At 40.5% G+C, this 27,200-nt stretch overlaps 1 protein-coding gene across 3 annotated transcripts in view; it reads left to right on the forward strand.

Annotated features, from left to right (window-relative positions):
• The window catches only part of ARID5B (AT-rich interaction domain 5B), a 177,154-nt gene that overhangs the window by 137,811 nt on the left and 12,143 nt on the right, over positions 1 to 27,200 (forward strand). For all 3 annotated transcript variants that reach the window (XM_029931738.1, XM_029931739.1, XM_029931740.1), the window contains 3 exons: positions 1,668 to 1,872; positions 3,799 to 3,851; positions 13,458 to 13,555. In XM_029931738.1, the coding sequence (XP_029787598.1) occupies positions 1,668 to 1,872; positions 3,799 to 3,851; positions 13,458 to 13,555 (356 nt within the window). The remainder of the gene's footprint in view (positions 1 to 1,667; positions 1,873 to 3,798; positions 3,852 to 13,457; positions 13,556 to 27,200) is intronic.

The raw sequence follows: 27,200 nt of genomic DNA on the forward strand, positions 1-27,200 counted from the left end.
CACAAAAGACCAGGGGCAATCCAGATAAAAACTGGAATGATTTTATGATTTCAAAAACCATTAAATTATAAGATTTCATCAGTACCTTAGACTCCATCAAAAATTTGGTAGCGGAAACTGATGACAACATAAATTTTCACAGGATGCTCGCCTTAACATAATGTGACAAAGTAGTAAAGTTTGAAAATATTGTGAATAAAAATTCTATGTGGAAAAATATTTAATCCCATTTCCACTTACCCCTTGAAAATTATAATCTTATCTAGGGGCCTGGTTGAATGAGTTGTACAGGAAGTTTCATTTTTCCAGAACCAGTCTAATGATACTAACTTCGTATATTCACTTAAGAGAAAAAACTTAAGAAAACCTGTGTGCACAGGAGGATACCATTCCCTTTTATAAACAAGCATAGCCTTTTATATTCTTAATGCCTGGGAAGGAGACTCTGAAGGGAAAGAAAAAGAGGGCTCAAAAATCTGGAATGGAAAACCATGTCGAATATGTGGGGCATTTTTGTTCGTAACATTTCCCCAGCCCTCTTCTCTCCAATGTGAGATCTGGAGATGTAAAGAATATTGGAATGTACACATTCCCCACGGGCACACTTGAACTCAAAGTCTGACCCTTTGTACTTCCCCCTTTTACAATTAAAATAGCTCAGCAACTTAGCATTATATTTAACAACCATCAAAGGCCTCTTGTAGAACATGGCAGTGGGGAAGGAACATTAGGTTAGCCACTCACTTTGCCGAGTTCCATATTCGCCTAGAGTGTGGAAGCAAGAACATCTGGCACATTTACCGCCATTTATTTTTTAATTATGGTTCTTTCTACTAACTCTTCTTCGGTTTTTAGCTGACCTCTACTCTTGCCTTTGTGCCAAGTTAACATCTCCTGTTTCATTCTCAGAGCTGACATAAAAGCAAGAAACCCTCATTAAAGAGTAGGACCTTTTGTTACCTACTGAGGGTGCATCTGGGCCTCACCCTCAGGTGACATACAGTAGAGACCTTGCTGGTCTTCTTGATGCCAGCAGTTGTTGGCGTCGATGTATTTTTTCAGGTTACTGGAAACAGTAGCAACAAGATAAGTTTACTGTAAAGAAGTAACGTTTCTTCATGTTGATACCAAGTCTGAAATATGGGACTATATGTTAAGAAGACAGGGTTTTGTTCAATGACATTAACAGTTGATGCCCCTTGGGAAAATAAAGTGTATAAAGAGGCAAAAGAATGGTCCAGCCAGATGCAAACACTGTTTCTGAATTCATATCAACATTCTTGTAAGGACTCTAACAGAGGTTGGCACAGTTGGGCAGACCATGACCTCCTTACCACCTATTTCTATAAATAAAGTTTTATTGGAACACAGCCATACCCATTCACTTATATGTCTGTGACTGCTTTTGTGCTAGAGTTGAGTAGTTCCAACAGAGACTCTCTGGCCCAAATGTCTGCACTATTTTCTACCTGGCCCTTTACAGAAATTTACAACGCCATGGTCTGAGACCATTCACATGGAGCTTTGCCTTTAAAAAGGTACTTGGGGACAAGGCTAATTTACTGATTCACCCTTCCCACACAGTGAAAGCTGTCACTGGCTGTGTCTTTGTAAACATCCTGTGGCTGTACTTGATTTGATGTGGCATATTTTCCCTCCTTTTCCAGGTGAAATGTGAGGCCAGGTCAGCCTTGTCCAAGCCGAAGAATAACCATAATAACTGTAAAAAAGTCTCAAATGAAGAAAAACCAAAGGTTGCCATTGGTGAAGAGTGCAGGGCAGATGAACAGGCTTTCCTGGTGGCGCTTTATAAATACATGAAAGAAAGGAAGACACCAATAGAGCGAATACCCTATTTAGGTTTTAAACAGAGTAAGTATGCTTGTTTTCATTTCTGAAATATCAACACTGCTCATATTCTTTAAACTGGAAAACAATTTTGACTCAGGATTATGTTGAAATCCTAATCTGCGGATGATGCTCTCTGTGTTTATACTAAATCTACAAATCATTCAGGCCAGGAATTTTTCTCCCTGCCTCTTTCCGCTACATTGTTCCCTTCTGGGACAGTTGCAGTGAGATATTTATAGGCTTGAATCCACTGATTATGACTGGAAATAGACATGTTGAAAGTTTCTCATTTTCTGTTTTGTCAATCTTGAGTGTCTGTCACGCCTTTCTTCTGAGATAATAATATGACGTCTCTTTATCAGGCACAGATGTTGCCTGTGAAAAGACAGCTTCTAAGAGGAGGACATTTAACAGTGGACAAAACAACCTGAAAGAGAAAACATATTTCCTAAGCCCCAAATTTGTTAAGAGATAACAAAAACCTGACTTCAGAGGAAATGCGAAAGACACAGATTTGAACTGAAAGCCCAATTTTGAACTACTTTGACATGCACATTTTAAGCATCGTAATAAATTTTTAAGTAGAAAAGGAAATGCATAGCTGAGCAGAATTCCATAGAAAAAGAGAAGAAACCCAGATCCGGCCCTGATTTCACAACTGAATATATATTTTGCATCTGTCTGGATTTTGTGGCACACGAAGCAATGAGCCCCTAGCTTGAAATCGTATTTTCTCCAAACGCATCTGCCTAGGTTAAAACCATGTGTCATCCTGATGAAGAATGTCAAACCTGTATGTTTTACATAACAGTTTACATACCTAATAGCAATTGGCACTGATTGCAAGAGAGCACTCGCAGCCATTATAAACTTATATAACTACGAATGATTACAATGTTTGTCTGAAAACTGGGTGCTTGAAATAGAAGTAAAATTAATGTACTATGAACAGCTTTGTTGCATTATGCATTGGTTCAGATTAAATCAAGGCCGAGGCAGGGCTCTTGATAGCTTTGAAATAGTGCAAGGTTCAGTGAGGCTTTTCCAAAGTGTTGTGTCAAAGAGCCATTTCTTCTTTTTTTTTTTAATTTTAATTTTATTCTTCATTTCCCTTACCAGGGAATGACTTGAAATTCAATTCTCCCCCTTGTAAAAGAGTCACATCCATAGCAGTCCCATTCCGTGATGTCTGGGACAAACGAGCAGGATTGGCAGCAATTTGGCATAGTTGTTTAGCAGCATAAATGCATGCAAACCTGCAAGAGAAATCTGTTTTAAAAAAAGCACATATTTGTAACATCACACAGATAAGTTAGGGACTAGGACTGAGGACTCCATTCTTCTGTGAATAAGTACCTTCCTTCCCTTTGATGTGTAACATCACTGCTAATTCCAGGGTGAAATAGTTGTTTTCCTACTCTTTACAAGGCACCACGCGCTAATGAAATACTGTATGAGTTCTTAATATAGTGCTGCCATCGGACATTCTATTAAAAAATAATCATGTATTAAAGTGGCTGTTATTTCTTGATTATGCAAAGTTCGTATCTGAAGGAAGCATTATATATTACCATTTAATCAATGGCTTCTAAGGGTTGAACAAGACCAACCCTAATTTTGAAATCCCACACTTTTCCCAAGGACGCTGTAACTTCGCTTCCTTTGTTGGCTGATGGCCACAGTACTAAAACTGTGTTGTCCTTTATCCTCGAAGTAGAAAGATTTCTGTATTTGAGACTATTTCTTAAGAAATATTTCAAACGGTAATAATGTATCCTTGTGTTAAATGCCCTAGGTAAATTGTTGCCTGAGAACTTAGCTCTCTGGGGTACTAGTATTTTTTTCTCTTTCTCATTGAAATCAAAACAAAACAAAATGTTTTAATTGACATTTCTTGGAAATATGTTAATGCAATGCTTATCTAAATACTTATTGTCCCTCTAACAGTTAACCTTTGGACTATGTTTCAAGCTGCTCAAAAACTGGGAGGATATGAAACAGTAAGTGTTTAAGCAACTTAAATGAAATAATTTTGCAATCTAACTCCCCCTACCCCTCCTTTGACCAAAATGGAGAAAATGCAAGAGCAAACCGTCATTGACTGCCTTTTCAAATGGCTCCACACTTTTGGGGGTTTATGGGGCCGCTTTTGGAAATGATCCCAATTAGTTCCAGGTTTGGCAAAATTGTAAACTTGTCGTAAAACCTACAAGTGGAAAACATATGTAACTCTCCCCTGTCAGGGAAATTAGTTGGGTCTGTAATTTTTTCCCATGTTGAGAAAGGGCTATTATTGTACAACAAGCCAAGATTGCATAAAAGAAATTTCCTTTGGCAACATACCTGACATCTGTTCATGTCTAATATGGGAAATGTATTAAAGGCTTTCAAAAGTAATCAGTACTGGCCATTAAGGAATAGAATGCAGCAGAATCTCCTCTTATTCTAGGGCAAAGAAGCTTTATTAGACAAGGGTCAGTGCCGCATAAACAGGAAGTTATCAAACTTATTCAGAACAGGCTCTGACACTCTTTATCAGCTAATTCTAACTGACAGGAACGGGTTATTTTTAGCCCACAGGAAAATTTGATGGCCACGGATTTTACAGCATGTATTTTGAACCAATAAAATGTGAGAGCAACAAAGATTAAAATCTTGAAAGAAGAAGAAAGAGCTGTATTAATAGAGCACGCAGAGATGATATCTATAATAAAATCAATTGACATAGGAAGATGTCGTCATTGGAAATATTTTTTCCCCCACACAATGATCAGATTAAGTTGTGCAGTTTCTTCTGCAACTGAATAAGAAATTATTTTTTTTCTCTCCTTACGAGGTAACCTGGGATATCTCTGTATCTTAGCAAAATGACAATGAGAGACACAAAGTCAAGAAAATGAAAAGAATATGAAATTCATTTTAGCCTCACCATAATAACTAGGGTATCTTGCCAGATAGAGCATATTGCTCCACAAACTAATATAATGGTTTGATGTCAGGGAGTTGGAACGAGAAAAGATGGCAGGCATGATGTGATTCGGATAATCTGGTATTTACTGTAGAGATCCCTGCTGTGAATTCTGACTAAAAACTCTTAAGATGTGAGTCACTGTGTGTGTAAAATATTCATTTACTACATGGGAGATACTGGTACCAGTTTATAAAAAAAATAACGTTTATAAAGAAAGAAAATGCCCATACAAAGGACATATAAAATGTGCATTTCATAGACGTGAATTTACTTACAATATTTGTTTTATCAAGCACCCGCTGCACCAGTACATAATGAAATTTTTCACTTGGTTGGGTCTATTGATAGGACAAAGAGGTTGCCTCCTTGCCACTGTGGCTCATAGTTCTTCAAAATCTCAAGCTAATTATAGCTTTTGTCCACATTAAAAAAATAACTTAGACCTAGTCTCATGAATTTAGGAGTCAGCCCCATAACCTACATTATTAAGCCTAACTCTTGATGTTAAGAATAGGAATACACATTTTTATGAACTGTAGGTAAGTTACATGATACTGCATAATATTATGAAGTGTCTTTTTAAACACAGATTATTTTTGTTGCTTACTGATAGAGTGCCAACAAATTTCACAGAATCCGTTTTTCCTGCTTTTGTATCTTCTGTATCTTTACAAGGATCTATTTTTTGCAATGCAACAGCAAGTTAGTATAGAATGCACAAAAGAAACTTCTGATTAGTTTCAGGGCATTTGCAGTATATCAAACACACAGTATTTTCTCTTTTGGTGAATGAGTGAAATAATGAATGGCCACGCAATCAGCACATCCCTTGAACACATATTTATTAAGTCTTACCTATTGGAGGCATTGTGTTGGACACTCTAGAAGATGCAAAAATATCTACCCTGGTGTTTCTAGTTGCTTACCATCCAGGAGAGGCAGTAATCATAATGAAAAGACAAGGTGAAAAAAGACGCATCCCTGTTCAGGTAGAGTACTACTTCATTTAGAAATGAGAGAAGGAAGACTTTTAGCTTTCATGTCACTTGAGCAGAATTTTGGAGAATAGATGGAATTCAGACGTGAATGATCGTGGCCTTCCAGGAAGAGAAAGCCAAAGGGGGTATAAAGTGTGGAGGTAGAATAATGTTGGACATGGAGAGTCTGAGCAACTTAAACTAGAGTGACCAGGTGGCTGGGACAAGTGACCTTGAAGGGGAGTCCAGAGAGGATGCAGCCCAGTGAGAAGAGGCTTTGGGATGGCAGGCTCTGGGATTATTCTATAGGCTGGGGGTGAGGGGAGGGGTGGAAGGCAACACATAGAAGATTGATAACAAGCTAAGCATTCCGTTTCGCCACTGGCACTGCCTTCACTGTATGTAGGTGGAGTGCAGAAGAGAAAGGCTGGCGTAGGGGCACGTGGAAGGCCAGATCAGCATCTGCTTTCCATCTGGTTATGAGCTTTGAGCCTCTTCCACCAAGCCACAGAGAGGACTGGCAACCTCTGGAATTGCTCCTTTCGTCTCTCCCTCTCTATTTACCCATCAACTCCCTCATTGTTCATTGCACCCCTACTTAGCCCTCTTACTCTAAAATCTACATCCAGCATCATCAACTGGATGAAGCCAGTTTCGTAGGATTTGTCCTTCCTTCCTCCCTTCCCTCCTTCCTTCCCTATTTCCTTTCTTTCCTTTTTATTTTTTTAATGCCTCATGCTACCTTGTTTACCAGTAGTCACAAAGTTTGCCACTCCCTTACCCCACTAAGTGCTGTCCTATTCTCCTGAGTACAGAATATACTTTTCTATTAGTAGGATTGGGTCATTAAGTGAAATGAGCTGTTCAGTGAGGATTCAGTTTTGAAATCAGTCCAGCAGATGTATGAGTAAGATCCAGTCTGAAGACTTAAATTGTCATCACTGTGTTACTGAAAGACATTTATCTGTGAGATTATCTGATATCAGAAGCAAGTGTAGACTTGTCATTAGAGCTCAAAAGAGACCTTGGAATCTTCTAGATCTATGGTTCCCAAAGGCTACTCAAGAACTGGGGCTCAAATTTTCAAAGGGGAACTTTAAAGTATATGTAGCTGTCTAGACCTCCACACTGAGACATTAATTCTGTGGGGGGCCCTGGGCCTAAGAACCCGAGAATCCTTTTTTATAAGCTGTCCAGGGGATGTTAACTCAAAGCTAATGGTAACGGATTATTCCCACTTAGCCTAATGGCCATCATGACTCCCAGCTTCAAAATGTGGCCCCCTCTAAGTCAAATATCGAAGATTAGAAAGTTGTCTTCACACTATTACTTAAGAGGCATTCCAGAGTATTAACATTTCTTTGGCTCCTAAGCAGTACAAAGTTTCCAGCCAAGGTTTTTCCATTTGGTAAAGTGGTAATCTAGCTACACTGGGACTCGATAAGCCATTTTCATTTTGAATGCTGGAAAGCCTACCATCAGAGCATTTTTATTTTTTTGCAAATTGGCTTTTGTGCAGAGAAGGATACTGCCCTACTCTAGCCCATATCATCATTTTATAAGTGAGGAAACTGAGGCACAGTGAGGTGAAATGAGTTGCATGAGGTCATTATGGACTTATTCAAATTCTGACTTGCTGAGAATTTTTTGCACAATTTGTCTCAACCTCCATAGCAACACTGAAAGGAAAGACCATTCTTTATATATAAATGACCAGTCTTCATATCTTCCATCCTCAGCAGTCTTTTATGTATATCTACCATGCTTTCTCCATATTTTGGGTGATATTTTGTGAAACGCCTCTAATAACCTACCTTTACTGGTAGCATCTTTCAATGAGTTCTTTGTAACTAACCTGAGCCTTACCAGACACACTAAGTATTAGCTGAGATTTTATCTGAGTCTTGAGAAAAATGTATGAACTTAGGAGATGGGCCAAGAAGTCTGCATGATGTAAACATTCGGTAATAGTAAAAAACTGCAAGTTTAAAACTTGTAGATGTATCTCTTCTGCTGTTAACTTGTGATTGGATAAAGACATCTCTCTGGAATTCCTTCTAGTTATAAAAAGAGGCCATCTTAATTGGCTTGTTTTTGTTTGTGGTTATAAACTATTCCAAACCTTCTGGTTTGAATTGCGGATTATGGATTATTTCATTTCAGTCCTTCATAACCCTCAAATTGAATTTGAAAAAAGGAGCAAAGGTTTTATTTTAAGCCTAAGCATTTGACTAATGGCTATATTCAGTTCTCTTGGCGTCCTCTGTGTTTGTTGGAAATGAATTTTGTGTCTGTGCCTCCTTAGGTCTAAGATCATAAATGTATTGAATGAATTTGATTCCCTGAAAAACAATATCTTGGCATTTTGATCAGTTGGCAATGAGGATCCTTCCTTCCAAACATTTTAGAATGTGGGTCGCCTACAGTTGAGGAGGCAGAACTGGATAGAGCCACACTGATGAGCTAAACTAAAGAGGTCTTCACTTCAGTGTCTGGTGAAGCAATTAAAGCTTGAAGAGTAGCTTGGGGTATTACCAGGATGCGGTGTGTTGAGGGTAGTTTGCTAAAGGGATTTCCATTTGGCTAACCAATTGAAGGTGAGCCAGAGGCAATATTGGGAGAGAGGGTAGAGTAGGGAAATGGGTCTTGAGAAAATCTTCTTCTAGAGGCAGATGACCATGCAAGCTGTGCCTTCTAAGAATGTCAGTTAGCAGCTCCATCCTCCCCATGAGTGAGACAGGACCATTATTTCTCATCTGGAAGAAGCCACATGTCTTCTTGCTGGAAGGATTAGGCTTTGACACCAGATTCTGGTTTTGACATCATTTCAAGACACCCTCTGAATCTAACCCTAGTACTCTGGACGGACAAAGCCTCTTGCTTAATTCAAAATTCTCGAGGCCAAAGATGATGTCATGTAGTTTTGAAAGGCTCCAGTTCCTGGAGTACTACCAGGAAAAAAAAGTCATCTTCCTTGAATTCAGTCTGCCCTCAAGGTGTCCCGAGAAAGAGGCTGTTTCTCAGAGCCGCTGGGCAACACTGCACTCAGGCCAATGTGCCTTCTGAGTTCACATCTCCTACGTTCTTAGGCCCTGGACACACTCAAGTCCTGCAAGATTTCTGTTTCCTAACCAGGCCACAAAAACTCCAAAGATTATTTCATCCCTGCAACCTCAAAAGTTAGAGAAACCAAGGCCCCAAGACTGTGCCTCAGGTTAAAATAGTTTCCCAGTTTTGTTTTGTTTTTAAGTGACAGGAGATTTTCCTATGTCCATCCAGGAAACTAGAGACGGGGAAGATTCCTTTCCCACTGTGTGGACCTGTTTTCTTGGCAGAGGTGAGCATTGTAGAAACCCGGTTTCAGGCCACCTCTAACACAGTTGGGCTTATAAAGAGCAGTGTGAAAACGACTATATTTAGAAGCAATGAAACTTAATGAACATAATAGGTATATAGCTTATCACAGTTTCTTGGGTCTTCCCCACACCAGGGAAAGAAGTAACTGTCAAGTGTCTTCAAAGTGAGATTAAGTCTCCCATGTACCTAGGTTGGTTTGTTTTACTTGGGTGTGGTCTGTTTGGTTTTTCATCTTGTTTTATGGTTAATTGTATGGGGTTATGCTTCCTGCTAAATCATGAACCCTTGGTAGTAGCAACTTCTCTTTTTTTTCCTGGTATCTCCCCACCCTCCACCCTCCCTCCTTCACCTTCCACCTTCCTGCTTTTCTGTACCTGGCACAAGGCCCTAAAATGGTGAGCAGTAGATGATGGCCTGACATCAGAATCCCTAACATTTATATGAGGATCTTGAAGGAGATTACAGGGGAAGCACGATCTAAGAGATATCATTGCTTGAGCGAATTTGGCCATTTTCTTGAGGAAACAAAAAGTCAGAAGTCCTCTGTATCCTTAAAAGCCTAAAATAATACAAGGTCAGGTTGAAACATGTACATGACCAGGAGGCCTTGGCTTAAAGAAACAGTTGGTCAGACTCCCCACATGGCTGTATCAAACTCCCCAGCTGAGTGGGGCTGGGGACTACTAGGCAGACATTGGTTTTGCCAAAATGGGGGCTAACACACATTCTGGACAACAGAATAAAAACCCTAACCAAAGCACACTTCGGCATGATGAAAGCATACTCTCACAGGAGGCAGGTTTGTACAGGTGGGAACCCAGTGCCCAGTGACTGGGTAAGGCGGGGCTCTCGTGTTTTTCCCTCTCTCCTTATAGGGGACCCACTGAGGGTTTGGACAAAGGGAAGGCTGAGACATTTCTTGCTTTAAAGCCCATGGGCAACATTTGAATTAAAACCGCATTTGGATGCAAAAAATGGAGATGTGTACTCAGGCGCATTATGTACTTAAAAGCATAAAATCATTCAGCAGTTGGAAAGAGCACATTCTGTGACTTTCCTGTGGAAAGAAAATATCTCAAAATGGTCTGATTCATCCAGGCCGGCCTGTGGAAGCTCGGTAAACAGGGACCACTTCCTGGAAGGCCCAGCCCTTGTCTTTGCTCCAGACGAACTTTCACTTGTAAAAACTGTATTTAAACACCAGCACCTGCTATAGCAGGGGCTAATACAGACCCCTGGGCAGCTGCATGTGCTTGTGGCCAAGTGGGACTTGACGCTGGCCTCCTGCTGCCACAGTTTCAATCCTAGTGTGAGGAAGATTTTCTCCTTTAGTTAATTCATTATTTCTTTATTATAAATAAATGTATTATTTATTCTTAAAGAGGTCAGTTATTTCTGTGGTAGACAAGTAATTGAACAGGGTACTACTCCTTAGTCTAGATGATAGGTTGTGGGAGGGAGGCATGGTCAGTTTCCACACATTAAATATCCCATGATCAGTGTCTCCTGTTCATTACATTTTCCACAACCTGTATTATTTTGCTTATCTATTAAGTCCCTTGTTTGTTTTTGGTATCCCTCCACCCCCACCCCCCACACACAGACACTAGGATATGGTCATGTTGGGTGTTGGGTCTGGTTTTCATTTGTTGTGTCCCAGCTGCCAGTACAGTGCCCAACCAATGTGAGATGTTCAAGAAATGTCTGGTGAATGGGTGAGTGGATGGATTCCAATATAATTAAGAGTTATGTATGATTCAGTGGGGAACATACAGAACTCTGGTCTAACTAGAGACACAGGTGGGCATGGTAGAAGTAATCTTAGTTTTGCTTGCTGAGGGGAAAATCTCGGAGCACTGTTAACTTAACTCATCCCCTTAGACACTTGCTGACTTCTTTGCTACACTGTTTCCCCACTAGTAAGAGACCCACAACTCAAAGTGGACAACTTGTAGCAGAAGCTATGATTTCCATAGTCCTCTGCCTCCCTTGAAGCAAAAGGTCCCCAGAGTTCTGTATTATCACCCTGCTACACACACGGGCTATTCATCAGTTCAATCTTATATGGATACTGTTTTGATGTAGTGAAAAAGTCTGCTCTTGAGATCATAAGATATTAGTATGAGTTCTGGCATTGCCATTCTTCTACTGTGTGTCCTTGGCCAACCTCTCTCTGTCTTACTTCCTTCATCTGTAATGAGATTCCTATAATCTACCTCACAGGTTGATGGGAGGATGAAGTGATAATCATGCATGTGAAAACTATTTATAAACTATGAAGTAGAGAGGTGCCTGAATGACTGAGTCGGTTGGATGTCTGACTCTTGATTTCGGCTCAGGTCATGATTTCATGGTTTGTGGGACTGAGCCCTGCATGGGGCTCTGTGCTGACAGTGCAGTCTGCTTTGGGTTTTCTCTCTTCCTCTCTCTCTGTCCCTTTCCCACTTGCACTCACGCTCACTTGCTGTCTCTTAAAATAAATAAATACACTTTCAAAATATATGAAATAGAATGCACAGAAGAGATAAAGGATGGCAAGAGCGATGATTTCCTCTGAAGTGATTGCAGGGACTTACATAGGCTGTCTTCTGGCCTTGCTGAGCTCCCCACCTCATCTGAGGGAGGGGAATATGGAAGTGTCAAGGGGCCTTGGCATCTTAAGGGCTTTGAGGAATAACATGGACACATACGTGGGAGGGGACCCTGTTTCCCTTCTTCCTTCACACAGGTCTCAAATAGACCAGCCTGAGATGGTATTATTAAAAAAAAGGAGGGAGATTGTGGAAGGAGATTGTAATTAAATATAAAATAATTGCTAAAACACATATTTTGAGTGTTTTGAAAGGGGCTTGATACCATTTATTATAATCCAAAACAAGCTAGAAATAAAGGAAGATTTTATTTTTAGACATACCTGTTGGCAGACATAGGGGTGGCTCTGTCCAGGGAGGACAATGGACACAAGTTGGTTCAAGCGTGCTTTGTGGGAAACTGAGCAGTGCAGACCTCCCAGGGTCTCAAGGGTTCCTTGAGCAGGGTTTATGGAAATAAAGGGGTCTTTACTTGAAACGGAAAAGTACCATTTACCCTATAATATTTAACCACCCCTCCTCCTTCCATTACAATTATGAGACCCTGTTTGCGAGTTGAGATTTTTTTTTTTCCCTTGGATTGCTGCCTTCAGCCCCTAAGTGAACTCTGCTGGCAGCATTGTGGGTATTTTCCAAAAGAAGCCTCCTGCTCTGATTGTAGCCAGTGCTGCTGGCACCTGCGCGGGCCCTGCCCCCTACACATTCCAATAACAGAGTTTTCCTGTAACTCTGTTTGGAAACGTCCACAAGGACCTCAGAATGCGTTCTGTCTCCTGGTTGCAAGGAAATACTACATTTGCTCGGATGTTAGTAAATGACGTGGTTTCCCCAAATTAATCATTTGCCAGATCATGCATCTGTTATTTTGTAAAGTCTTAATTTATGTACAAAAATAAAATTAAAGAAAAAAAGGAAACAGGGCCATAGCATGCCATTCTGTATATCGCAAGCTGTTTGGTTTTACTCACCCAACTCAACAGTAGACTGAGCTTGCGTTTTAGCTTTGGAATTTGTTCGTTTTCGTAGGATTTGATGGATATCTTATTTTCCTGCCCTAAGTGAATAAAAACAAACAGCTCAAAACATACGCAGTTGCAAATTTGGGTTTTGTTTTGGTGGTGGGAGGAGCTGGTATAACCATTTAGCCTCAGGTGACTGCAGATTCCACAACCAATCGGGTCGATTTAATTAATTTACGTAGTAATTTTATTTTGTTTTTGAAGTAGTCAACATCACACAGTTCAGAAATCAGAAGATACAAAAGCATGTTTAGTGAAAACTCTCTTTTCCTATGTCCTTGACCATCCATTCTCCTGCTCCTTAAACAACCAATGTTAATTCTGATTCCCTTAAACTGGTATTTTAGCTGAAATCTCATTTTATTTGGATGCTTTCTCACTCACACTGACATAAAGGAACAGAGTATGAGTTTGGGACCTTGGGGGGAACTAGCATCATAAATGTCCAGAGAGTTGCCTTAGGCTGACAAAACATAGAGCCCAAAGCAGAATTCCATTTTTATTATACAGAAAAGTGCTAAAGGAGAGATCTCCCTGTAAACCCTGAGTCTCCCCATATACTCATTTGGACTTCTCTGTCTCTGGGTTTCCAGAACAGGCTGTTCTCTTCTGCCTGTTGCATATGTATAGAATCCTGGAACTGTGAATCTCTTATGATGCAAGATTGAATTTCCCATTGCCGTTTTTCCAGATAACAGCCCGGCGTCAATGGAAACATATTTATGATGAATTAGGCGGTAACCCTGGCAGCACCAGCGCCGCCACCTGCACTCGCAGACATTATGAAAGGTAAGAAGCCCTTTCTTGGGGCGCCTGGGTGGCTCAGTCGGTTGAGCGTCCGACTTCGGCTCAGGTCATGATCTCGCGGTTCATGAGTTTGAGCCCCATGTCAGGCTCTGCGCAGAGCCTGGAACCTTCTTCGAATTCTGTGTCTCCCTCTCTCTCTGCCCCTTCCCTGCTCACACACTCTCTTTTTCAAAAATAAACATTAAAAAAATTAAAAGTGAGATATAATTCACATACCATGAATTTACTCTTTAAAAAAAAAGAGCCCTTTCTTGGAAAGCCCTGGTTTAATTAAAAGTGTGTTAATTAGAAGCAGCTTCTGGTGAAGGATAAGATAAGGAGACATCTAAAGGACCTTTTTGGAAATAGAAAATACCCTCTGGCATTTACCTTGCATACCGCTTTGGGATTTTTTAGGGGATGTGGCTCTCTCTCTCTGGTTACAGGGGCTAAAATTAGATGTTCTTTTATTTTAGTTTGGTTTTAATCCTGTGACCACATATTTGACAATACCTTCCCCTCCCTGCATGCCCCCCCCAACCCCCAGCAAAGCCTAGATTACTCGGTATGTTTTCTGTAGGTTCATTTACTGTGAGAACCTTCTGCTTCTGGAAATCTTAAGTCTGCAGTGTTGCTATGAGGTTGCCATGTAAATGTATTAACATTGAAATGTATTAACATTGAATGTGTTAATATTGACAAGTAAGCATTTCTTTAATAAGAAAATCGGCCCCAGATAAGATCCATTGTTTTTTTCCCATCTTGGTATTTTTCTTCTACAGTTATGCTTTTCACCAAGAAAATCCTTTCTTGCCAAGCCGTGCATAGCTTAGTTTTCTAACACATTTAGCTTCTCTCAGAAGGTGATGATCATGCAAACAGGAAGTAATGCCAAATTAGCCTGCTCTGAAGGTTGTATCCACAGGAGTGTTTCCTCTTTGCATTAGGACTATTGTTGTCCACAGCAGTGCAGACCTGTTAGCAAATTCATGCATTATCCTTGCTCTGCACTTCCAGTCCATACTTAATGTGTAAAGTCACACCAACTTCTTTACCTTTGGCATTTCCCTGCTGAAATGTTGACTGACTCAGCAACCTGGTTTCAAATTAAGATCCAAGTAGAGGGGTGTGTGTGTGTGTGTGTGTGTGTGTGTGTGTGTGTGTGTTTTAATAACAGTCATGGATGGAATGAAGTCAAGACACAGCTGAACAAACAGGCCAGTTAGCTTGCTAGTTTGAAAGGTAAAACATAACTGCTAAATGTGGTGGCTGCCTTTTACATGTCCGTTACCATTCCAGCTTTATCCCAGAGGCTCAGCACCTGCCTTTGGATCACACAAATGCATCTTCAGATAATGTCATCGGGCACATCAACTCTTAGTCATATTTTTTTAGTTCAATTAAATTTTTATCTGTGTTGCATTTAGCATTAGAGCCTCTTTTAGTATAGCCATTCCTGTCTCAGTAGGTATAACCTAGTAGGTTTAGTACCCCATGGAAAAATCTCCATGAAATATTCCCAAGGGATTGCCTTACGTGATGGTGTTCGAGTCCACAAGGATTTTTAAAAATTGGTAACAGGAATTCAAATTATTACTCTCCCTCGCCTTTTCTTAGTATACTATGTCAGTTTTTCAAAATGTGTTATTTGTCTCAGTATGTACTACAAGAACCTACATTCTCACTGTACATGACAGGTACACCACTGAAATCCCAATACAAAGTCGCATAGGTATCTCAGGTGAGTGTTGTGTAAAGAGCGCTTAAGGTAACATATTCAACTCGTTTTTGACTTATGAGTAAGGCTTTAATCAGAACATTATTGTTAGAAACACTGTATTTTCGAAGGGCTTCTATTCTGATAGTGAACTTTTCATACCTCCATGTGCAAATGCTCCCAACACCTGAACCATCAAACATAAAGGACCAGACAGCAGTTAAAAATTTGCAGAAAGAATGTATCTCAGCTGTTTAGCAAAGTCACTCAGTTAAAGGTTGAAAATTAAACATAGTAAAAAACATCACATGATCAAAAAACAGATTGGGTTTGATGAAAAAAAGATTGGATCTAATAATAGAGTGAGTGAGTGTGTGTGTGTGTGTGTGTGTGTGTGTGTGTGTGTGTGTGTGGTGTAATTAACTCAAGTATTTGTGTAGATAAAAATAGCTTCAATCTTAAATGAGGTACCAAGACCTGTTCTCTTGACTGGGTACTTAGTTGCATGATATACCTCATCTGCAGTAGTAGAATCCCAAGTGCCTTCAGTCCGTCAAATTGGAAAATTCTAGGAGAGATACTTTACACTACAGCAATTATGCAACATTATTTAACATTCTTAAAAAGTTCTCTTCTCTCTTCATTCTTGGGAGTAAAAGGGACAGTTCACAAAGGTTTGGTCTCCCTCTGGATTAAATATTTTTGAGACGCTAGGTCACTCACTCTTCTAAATGGAGAATTTGTTTGGCCCGTGTGTATCAGTCAGGATCCAGTAAAGAAAACAAAGACTACACTAGGTGTTCAACAAAGAGAATTGACCGTAGGGACTTGCTTAAAGCACTGTTTGTGTGAAGCTGTATGTTAACACGGAGGGAATAACCACAGGTTCCGTGGGGCCTGGAGGATAGGGTGTTGTCACCCACAAGTTTAGAGAGTATGCCTCACAGAGCTGAGGTTAAGAGCCCTCCTCCTGGGGAGGCTCCCAAGCAGTGCTGGTGGTTATTGAGCTCAGAGGTGAGCTCAGAGATCTGAGCTCAGATCGCCACAGAGCCAGGCTCAGACCTGAGGAGGGAGTGCTTCCTCACTGGTGTGGGGCCCCAGAGCCAATAAAGGGGCCAACCCGTTCTGGGGTTGTTAAAAGAAACCAGAGGCTGGAGCCAACTGCTGCTGCTAGATTACTGTTGGTTTGGCCTTGAAATGAGCAGTGAGAAAGTTAGAAAGGAGGAGGGCCTTCCTCCCCTCCCCTGGCCTTCTAGGGCCCCATCTGCAGAACCCCAGAAGGAAAACAGCTGACAAAAGAAACATGTAATGGGCAGAACCCTGGTCCAAGAACACAGAAAACTAGGTTTGGAGTTGAGACAATAGTCAGCTGCCAAGTGGTACCCCCAACATGGAAAGCCCTGCATGGAGCCAGAAGCCCTATCCCAGGGTGATTAGCAAGGTCCTTCATCCTTACTTGGATATCCTTTCACTATCTAGGCCCCTTTTACATTGTCGTGATCAGATACAAGAGGCATCTTGAGTGATTAGAAATTAATACTGAAGCACTAAAATTTGCAGATAGCTAACTTTTTCTGGAAAAAAAAAAAAGAGCCTCCACTTACAACTATACCAGTTTCGCTCATTTAAACCAATCATGGGGGTGCCTGGGTGGCTCAGTCTGTTAAGTGTCCGGCTTCAGCTCAGGTCATGATCTCACGGTTCATGTGTTCAAGCCCTGTGTCAGGCCCTGTGCTGACAGCTAGCTCAGAGCCTGGAGCCTGCTTCTGATTCTGTATCTCCTTCTCTCTCTGACCCTCCCCTGCTCATACTGTCTCTCTCTGTCTCTCAAAAATAAATAAAAAACATTAAAAAATTTTTTTTAAATAAACCAATCATGATCCTGAAAGGAATCACCCATGCTCCTGTGTGTTGTGGTGGGCAGAAAAGTGTCAGGCAACTGGTCTAGATGACTCACGTCTTTATTCTCTTTAATGGTTCTACAGGAGAAAGGCAGAGGACACTCAGATCCGTCCAGGGACTAGAACCAGTTCTGCTGGGTCAGAGAAGAGCCTGAAGCTCTCTATCACAGCTGTATTTAGAGACTTGAAAGATCCCATTCCTTCTTGCCACACAGAACAGAGAGGTCTAGATTGTGGAAGGGACACTGTTTTCAAGAAGGTTCAAGAAGTTGAAAAAGGTCATGGTGTTGTGGGCAAACATCTAGTCTGGAGATGCCCGTGGAAATCTGTCAGACCTTCCCAATTAGATCAGAATGACCTCCTGTGCGTTCCATCACACTCTTTTCACTCCAGTATAGAGACTCAGTCCTTTTCCTATTTCCCTACTACCAGCTTTGCTTTCCCAGAAGATAAAGAAATGAGTGATCGAGTAGGCATTATCCTCTGATTTATTTTTCATGTGGTCTGGTTCATGTTTCCCGTAAATGTTTTCATTTTCAAACAAGAAAAAAGTAGCCAATTTCTCAGTAAATATTACTTGTGTGTTAGTTGGGCACTCTTGGTTTATTAATGAGTATAATAATGAAAGTGTGGGTTGTTGAAAAGAATCAATGAGTGTTTGTATTTAAGGCACAGCAGAAATGGTACAATGCCTGTGAATGCATCATTGTTGCTGAAGGCCTGACTCGTCTAAACTTGCCTCTGATTGGTTTAAATCAAATAGGTCCAAGCACTTCATAAAAATGTCTTTGTCAGCCTGGTTTTGCTTCCAAACCTATTCATCTCTGTCAGTTTTTAATATTAGTACCAGGCTCCTGGCCATAGTCCATTAGTACTGTACTTAATTGCTCATGTTACAGCTGATCACCAATATAAAAAGCATTAATGTTCCCCATTGCGAGACTGTTGCTATGTAGACGTCTCAAACTCAGCAAAGCTCATGAAGTGTGGTTTTTCTGGACATTCTTTGCCCAGGATTTACTGATAAAATTCCTATAGGTTGTAATGCAAAGAAAAATGTCCAGCTCCTCCTGGGAAGGACCCTTCTAAGCAGAACATTTTATTTTTGATCTGACTCTCTGTTGAAGATGTACGAGTCACCTTTATCAGGACAGGATAAAAAATGGAAATTGTTCTTTATATGACCTTCTCTTAGCTCAGTTTTCTGGAAGAGTAATTCACTTTAAAAAGACTTTGTTTTCACATGCAGATTTGTTTTTCTTTTTAGAAAAAAAAATTTTTAAACCCATACAAGAGGGAAAAAAATCTTCACATAGAATACCAGATCACGGGTGTGAATTTTCTTGAGTACACTGCATGGTCTGTGTCTGAGGAGCACATGAAGTTATTATTAGGGATGGGAAAATGAGCACTCAGGCAAAAGGACTTTATGATGTGCTTTCTGAGTATTTAGAAAATCAAAATCAGGGATGCTTTGGTGGCTCAGTCAGTTGCGGTCTGACTACAGCTCAGGTTATGATCTCATGGTTTGTGAGTTTGAGCCCCACATCAGGCTCTGTGCTGACAGCTCAGACACTGGAGCCTGCTTCAGATTTCTCTCTCTGCCCCGCCCCCACTTGCACTCTGTCTCTGAAAAATGAATAAACACTAAAAAAATTTTTTTAAAAAGGAAATCAAAATCATAAACAAATATGTTTACAGGGGAAATAAGCAATTACGCATCGTCTTCTTACATACGTTAATGCCCAATTTCAAATTCTAACCTTCTGCCTTGACCGGAAGTACTCCCCCGCTGCAAGACTGTCCAGCTGCGGGAGGCTGGGGCGGCTCCTTGCAGTGACCTCAGGGGAGTCGTACCCAAGCCAGGTGCATCTGGGCAGAACCCTAGTGACAGCTGGGCCACAGCCTTTCTTCTCTGAAGAAAGGGAAGTTCTTGTTTTGAGTAAGATAAATATGTGTTTTAAGGTAAAGACCAAAAATATATCAAGTCCTAAGGAACTCAGCTAATCGTGTTGTGGGGAAAAGGCCAAGAGAAAGTAAAGTAAGGTGAGTTCCAGCTCTGTTTGTGTCTTGGACATGATTTTCTCTATTCTTGGTCATGTTGATACCCTTGAAGTTAATCAGTATGCAATTCAGAAAGACATAAGCAAGATCTCAGAGTACTTTAGATTGGAGAGTTCCCTTAGTTGTCCTCTAGATCTGTGCTTCTCAAGTGAGGCTTTCTGGCCTGTGTTCTGTGAACAGAATAGTTATGAATAAGCATTGTTACACTTATGTAGCAATTTGCCAGAATCATTTTGTCTGTTGAAACTAATAAAAAATTGGGCCTTGTACTTTATGTGCCTTTCTTAAATTTCATTTTCTACTAATTCATTTTTATGAGTTATGAATTTTACACAAGTGTCAGTCAGCAACAGACAGGAAACTCAGAAAACTAGTCCTCCATGTCAGGTCACTGAAGAAGCACTACTCCACACCCCTGGGCACAGACTCAGATGCTTATGGGGGAGGTAGCGTAGGTGACTAGGTAGGAAAATAGGAAGTGGCTAGGTAGGGAAATAGGAAGCTAGCACACACAGACAGGCCAGAGAGGTCCAGCAGGATCAGCTAGCACCATTGCCTTAGTCAGATACAGCCTCTGTCCTGTCAGGCCTTGACTGGTTTCATGATAACTTTTATGTGAAGTCACCTGAATTACAAATATTGGAGCCAATATTCTGAAAATATTTTACATCAGTTAAACTAAACATACCCTTGGGCAAAATGTAGCCTATGGTTTGACTAGTTCCATGGAGACTAAACTGTCTTTGTCACTGGGCTAATCCAGTCTCTGTTCCATAACCTTGCAGTTGGGTAACAAGAAAGGGGAGCCCCTGTTGGAGGTGCTCTTCATCTAAATACTCTTCCACATGCTGAATGAGACACCTGCTGTGGCTTCCCACTGGTCCTACCTCACCTTCTGGGTCTGACTCTTTCTCTGTATGCCATTTCCTTGGTGATAGCCCTCCACATGCTTGGCAAAGCTTCCCTCCCACTCCCAGGCCTCCTATTCCATCCAACCAAGCCTCACAGCAGGATTTATGGGTTTTCACCAGCTTGGTCTGCTTTCACGTAGATGCATCCAATTTGTGTCACTCAGAATACCCAAAGCGATTCCAGATGTCGCATATAGTACTTCTTGGGATATGGCAGTATCAACCTAGCCTAAGATTACATTTGAAATTGGTAAGAAGCCCTTCCTAGTGGCCAGTTTCTTTCTCTGGGATAGGAGTGATTTGCCATTTGAGTGACTGACTGCTTTTTTCCTTTGCTGCTGTCCTCAAGAGCCATCTTGAATACCTATGATGTACAAAGCATTCTCTGGAGTAATGAAAATGTATGAGTTTGGAGTAGAGTTGGCAAACAGTGAGGTGGTACCTACCCTACCACATTCATGGAAGAGATTGCTAAGGGAACATGATGCTACTTTCCATGAGGCCAAGCTCACCTTCAGAGTTCTTCTCAGTGTGGCACCCCCGGGCCAGTGCTACCAGCTCAGTAGAACTGGGATGTGCTGTGATGCTTGGCTTATCTAGCTTATTGTACAATCTGACTCTCAGTCCTTACATACATGAAAGAGAGTTGAATATTTAACACTATAAAAACCTTAGATACAGATAAGAAGTTCAACAGGGATCAAAGAAAGAAGAGAGAATTTTCAACTGGAATGAGCAAAGTCTTCCAGGAGGATCTAGAATTTGAACTGGGTCTTTAAGAGAGTTAGGTTAGAACTTGAGAGATCCTCATACATTATACATACATTATACATACAAAGATCAACATACAACAAAGATCAGCTAAAGAATTAAAGAACAGTAAAGATACTATTTTTGAGAGCAAGGATCATGTGGTATTGCTTTCCTTGAGTCTCCCCTGTGCACCCAGGGCAGCATGATGAGCATATCTTGGGATTCAGGAATACAGGGTTGAATGAATTAATTTCAATCCAAACAAAAAGGACAGTTTCTTCTACAAAATGTGCATAAAGAGGTAGGGAATGGGGTGGTGGAAGAGGCTGTCAGGGGAGTACTAAGACTGAATTTCCAAACTGGATATACCATAGGCAGGTACTGCAGTTTATCTTCTCAGTGTCTATTAACTCTCTTGCCCTGAGGTCCAGTGGGTAAACCACACCCCATCCTCGCCCACGGGTGCGCCCATGGAGGAGCTGACCAATCTCTGGACTTGCAGCTCCTTTCTAAATACTCTGTTGGTAAAGGGGGCTCTGGCCAGTGGCACTGTCTCACCAACACTGTCACACAAGCGCCTCATCTCCCTTTCCCCCCAAATCTGAAGAAGGCCCGCTGGCTCTTATCAACAGCCAGCAGCCTGGGAAATCTAACAAGGTGCTGAGATTCAGGCAGGCTGAGGCATTTCTGCCACTCTTTCATCTACACTCCACCAAGCTTGTTCTGGAGGACCTACAGAATTTCTCCCCAAAGGACAGTCAGATAATTTCCTAAGCAAGAGTTTCCCTCTGTATCACTCAGCATGCCTAAAATGCTCTGATAACTTTCCAGTGACTGGATATTTCAAGAAACTTTTAAAAAGGAAAACAAAGCCCTCGCCAGGCCCTGGAGTAGAAAAACTGGTTTCTGCTTTAAAAAAAAAAATAAACAACAGCCTTTGAAAAATCTCTATTTAAGAATTCTTATATTTTCCTCTAAGTGCAAGTTGTAATTAATAGAAGTTGGAGTTTACACTATCGAGTGTAAAAACACCCTCAGGCACAAACTAATCAAGTGTGTATGTCATGCTGTAAACTGCAGCAAGTTCTTTGTTTGACCCAAAAAAAAAAGCTTGCCAAACAGCAGTTTTTCTTTGTCAAGCTCCTTTATTGTCTCATTTTTGTTTTCACGCTACCTCCCCCCTTCCTCACCCTTTTGAACCTGGGTACAGTATTTAAGAAACTTTGCAGGTCCTATGTTTTATTGATAGTTTGCATCGAGCGTGAATTTAAATTTGAGAATAGATTAGGTGTCTTAGCCCCCTTTCTTTTTGATAAATAACAAGAGGTTTCTACTTATGATTTTCTGTCCTCGGGGCTTTATCATTAAGATTAAATAACTGTACTCTCAAGCATGCCACTGCACAAACATCTTTTCAATTACGTGAGTAACAGATGCCTTCACAAAGGAACTATTGAAAATTCAGAGAGCATGTTTCCAAAAAAGAAAAAAAAAAGTATCAGATGACAGAAGAATGTAATTGTTTATCATTAAAATATACCCTTAACTCTTCCGCTGAAAACCTCTCAGAACATTTTGTTTTTATACAAGTTATTACAAAGTTCGATCAAAATTATAAGTGTTTGGGGAAACTGTTGAACATTTCAGAAGCTCTGTAACCATGGTGTCTCACGTACATGATACCTAAGTGCGATAGTTGTTGGCCTGTCTTTACATAATGGACACTGCCTTCATTTGTGGGTGCTCATTATGTTGGAACACTGTAGTTATCTTTGTCTGTTATTCTTGAAATAATGTTCATCTGCCCTTGAAATGGATCCACACAACTTGATTCTGAGGTAGTCACTGTTTTTTCATTGAGAAGAATGCCACCATCTTTGCTGGCTGACGTTGTGGAGGGCTGGGTACTGTTTATGGTCTATGCTCTCTGTTGTGAGCATGTATTTTAATCCCTGGGCATAAAGTTAGCCTTAAATCCACTCCAGCTTTCTTCAGTGTGAAAGATATGGGGCTAACATCAGTCTAGACCCTCTTAGAAGAGGCAAGGAAGCATCATAGAAGCAAAGCCCCTGAGGAGCTTTCATCCTAGCTGGGGAGGCCATGAGAACCTCCGACCTGGTAAGATTAAGTGCTGCAGGCTGGAATTCATGGAGGGATATGATTCCTGAGTTTCTCTTACCATCCAACATCAAGTAGGGTTTCATCCAACTAGGGTTACCACCTTTTCCAGCGTCACGGGATTTTGGAAAAAGGAGTATTGTTTCTAATGCCCAAGCCATAGGGCTGTTCTATTATAATGGTTTGACTCCTTGTGGAATGGCCATGGGCGTATTTTATAGGTCTGTTGCCTCTAAGAAAAAGAGAATGCTCGCCATGATTTTTTAGTGCCTTAAGGTGCTTAGAATTCTTCTAACTCAGGGGTGATCAGTTAAATATCTCCTGAGAGTTGTTGCTTCTTAGACAAGGCATAAAAGTGCACAGTTTACCCTGATGATATGAAGGCAACTCAGAGAGGCAGACAGATATATGTTTGAACTCAAATTTTAGCTGCAGACCTTTGACTAGTCATTTAATTATTTTACTCTGAACCTCAATTTCCTTATCCATAAAAATGAGGATAAAATAATGTACCTGTATATACTTCTTTTTGTAATGGTTGAAGTTAAGGTATACAAAATGCTTCATATTTAATACATGGTGCCTATTATTGTAATGTCTAATCAATATATAAGAAAAACCAGAACTTTCTCTCCCCATCTTCCCACTTCAGGCCCCCATAGACCAATGGAACTATCGTTCAGGGGGCCTGTCATCCCTGAGCAACCTCTCTCACACTGACTATCCTTTATAGGAATCAAGCCACCCTCTTGCTTGGCCGAGTCTTCATGTGCCTTGTTTTTCTTTCTCTACTTAGTTAGGGTTCCAGGCACTCCCAGACTGTAGAAGAAGGTGTCAGAGTCATTAATGGACCTAAGAAACAGCTCTCCCACCACTTCCATGGGCAAATGGACAGTATTAATGCCTTCAAAAAAGTTTCTTGTTCGTCTTCTGTTGCCTCTAGAGTAGGTAATGAAGCCCTTTTGGGCAGGTAATTTCCCCAAGAAAGAGCTTATCTGAAGACAAGTAGCCATATATTGTTGTTGATATAATGGGCCATATGGTTTTTGGGTATCTTACATAGAATACAAAGTATGTTATTTATACCCACTTCCTTATTAAAGCACTAGATACAGTTTACCCTTGGTGACCTCATGGGCAAGCTAAATCTTTTCTACAGAACCCATGCTACATTCTCCTATCATTTTCTGAGCTCCCATGAGTCCTGCCATCAGCTATTCTCCATGGCCTACAGGTCAGCATGACTTCTCCCTCCATGGCTCAAGGCTCAAGGCCTTCAGTTCACCTCCTCATGTGTTGGAAGAGGGTGCTGGAGACCTCTTTCTCAGTTCTCTTGGTAACTGACATTTTGCTCCTCACACTCTGTACACTATTTTTTCTGCTTTATAGAAACTCACACCATAAAATAGAGGAGATCTTTACCCAGGGCCCACATCTTTCTCAGATGGAGCTTGGCTTTCAAGAGAACAGGAACAAAGTTACTGTTGTACTCAGTGAGTGTTGTGCTCACTGAGGAAACATCCCACTTCTGTGCACACTGACAAAGCACACATTTGTGTCTTTGAGTTTTGTTTTGGTACCTATCACCCGAATGCTCTTGTGCCATTTTTACGGTTGTGGACTGGAACCCTGAGAGGTGGACAGTATGTGAGATTAGAAACTTTCTATTCTTCTTGGAACCTTAACAAGGGTGCATACATCATCTTCAAAAAAGAATAATATACCTTCTATTGGCTCCATATTTGGTGAAAGATTGCTTCCCACACTTCACAGTGAAGTTATATTTTCAGTTTCTGGCTGAGAAGGGAAATGTCTGGCCAAGCCTTAGAATTTATCAACCCTGGAATCAACTTAGAGGTATAATGACTTCATTTGGGATCAGATCAGGTCTGAAGCCCCACCGGAACCAATATGTCATTTCTTTTCCACTGCCATGAAAAAAACCTAATATTATAAGCATAGTAGTAGGATTTTTGCCCTTACATGCACATGAACTTTATTTCCCTCTGAACCTAAGATATTCTTTCCAAGGGTACCAGCAGATCTTTGGGCCTAGAGTTTTTCACAGGTTTGATATGATAACAGTGTCTATAAAGTAATGAGGGTGTTTGTGAATCAATTGCAACCTTATAAATTACCTACTTTTTTCTCCCACTCCAAATTGAATCAGTTCTAGACAGTATTGTACTATTATTGTGCAGGGCTCTATAAATAGATAGATTCTCATTTCTCCTCTTAAACACTGTTTGCTCAATGTTTTTGGCCCCAAAGTTCAGTCATTCCATGCAAGCATTAATCAGTACAGAAGATTATTAGTGGTTACTCGTTCAGATGAGATTTGACATTATTTTCCATCTGAGTAGGGGGATGGGAGGGGTACAGCACTGCCTAATAAAGATGAAGAGTCTTTTCTTCTTTTGTATGAAATGCAAATGATGAGGACATGTGGCAATATACATTTCTTGAATGTGAGGCTGCTGGTTTTTGTTGAGAAAGAGAGGCAGGACCCTGGAGGATTTTAGAATTTGTAAATATAAAATTATCTGCCTTGGTGTTTAAAAAAAAATAATAAAAGGGAGAAAGAGTTGGCAGGTTGCCAGATTACTTACATTACAGTAATAGATTTGCTGACCCCTGACTTCTGCTGTAGAGAAATGTATTGAATTTTTCATAATATCAGATGAGGCAGATCTAAAAACCTACTATACTGAGCACCATTATTTAACTTGAGATTTAACAAAGCCGAAATCTTTTCAAACCAGCAATTTCTTGTATGATGATAATTTAGTGGCTCAGATGCTAATAAATCAAGGTTATAATGCTACTGATTTGTTAATTTTAACTTGGGTTGATTTTAAGTCATCTTTATTTAAAAAAAAAAAAAAGAAAGAAAAAGAAGGAGAAGGAGAAAAAATCCTGCTTTCACAGTGACTGAATTTAATAAGAATCTTGGTGATAGCAAAAGGCTCCCCTACTGTTTCTGCTGTGGGGTGGAAAATGTTATTCTTGTATTATTCCTAGGGAAAAATAAAATCTCATGCTGCTACAAATCTTATGCCTATGGAAAGATGTTATTTTTTAATACATGATGGCTTACCTATTTCAGATCCATTAATGGCATCATAAATAAGCATTTTGCTAATCTGAAATGTGAAATCTGGATAATAATAAAGGCCCATTTATCTGCCAAGCTTTCAATTCCCAGAGTAGATGTAGATCAGGGGTAAAAATCTCTCTGGATTTTCTAATGAATATATTGCTTCTCTTCCCCATTACTTCCACCCACCTAAAACCCAACCCACATTCTTAGAGTTGCAGCCCATTGAAGATGGGCTGCGTAATGAGTTCTCGGGGGCTGGGGTGCATTTTTGCTTTTATCTGTAAGGTTTAGAGCCTGATTAAATCTTTGTTGTACTACAAATATTTGAGGAATAATCATCCGCAAGGCACAGGCATGTTGCATTATACTAGATTCTTTATACAATACAAGCCTACTCAGCTTCCTGCATTGGGCAATGTTGACCTTAATATTGGCTAACCTGTTTTTAATGGTATCGCATGTACGCTAAACGTTTAAAGTGTTCCAAAGCCTATAATAGCTTTCGTCCTTTTGTACTGTAAAAGCTTCTAATAATCAAATGATAAGATCATATCCTGTGGGGTAATTGTGTTGTACCATGACAGGATAACTGAAAAAACATTCAGTGAAAATCGCACCAAACGGAAATCACTATATGAACAGCGATTGTTTGTGTGCTGTGTGAGACCGTGCCCCGTTCTTCAGGGCTTAGCTGGCCATATTTCTACTTGTTTCCTTTTAGCTGCTGCCTTTCTTGTTGTATTTTGGGAACCTTTTTTTGCCTGAGCCACTATAATTATCTTTCAGTGATTTCGAAAGGGGAGAAAAACACTCAATTGACCTTCACACACACACACACACACACACACACACACACACTCTTTCACTCACATATTCTCTCCTCTGGAAGCCTTGAACAAGCAAAGCTTGTGTTTGGATTCAGTTTTACCTTAGTCATGCCTCTTTCCAGATACAAGAAACATTTAATTCCAGATTTCCTGCTTCTGGCTTTAGGCCTTTGACCAGCAAAGTGAAATGTATTTTTTACTGCTGTCGTCCAGCCAGCTGCTGAGTTGAGTGAAGAAGGGGGAAAAAAAAAACCATA

This window comes from Suricata suricatta, chromosome 2 (assembly GCF_006229205.1).
Source record: "Suricata suricatta isolate VVHF042 chromosome 2, meerkat_22Aug2017_6uvM2_HiC, whole genome shotgun sequence".
Classification (NCBI taxonomy): Eukaryota; Metazoa; Chordata; class Mammalia; order Carnivora; family Herpestidae; genus Suricata; species Suricata suricatta.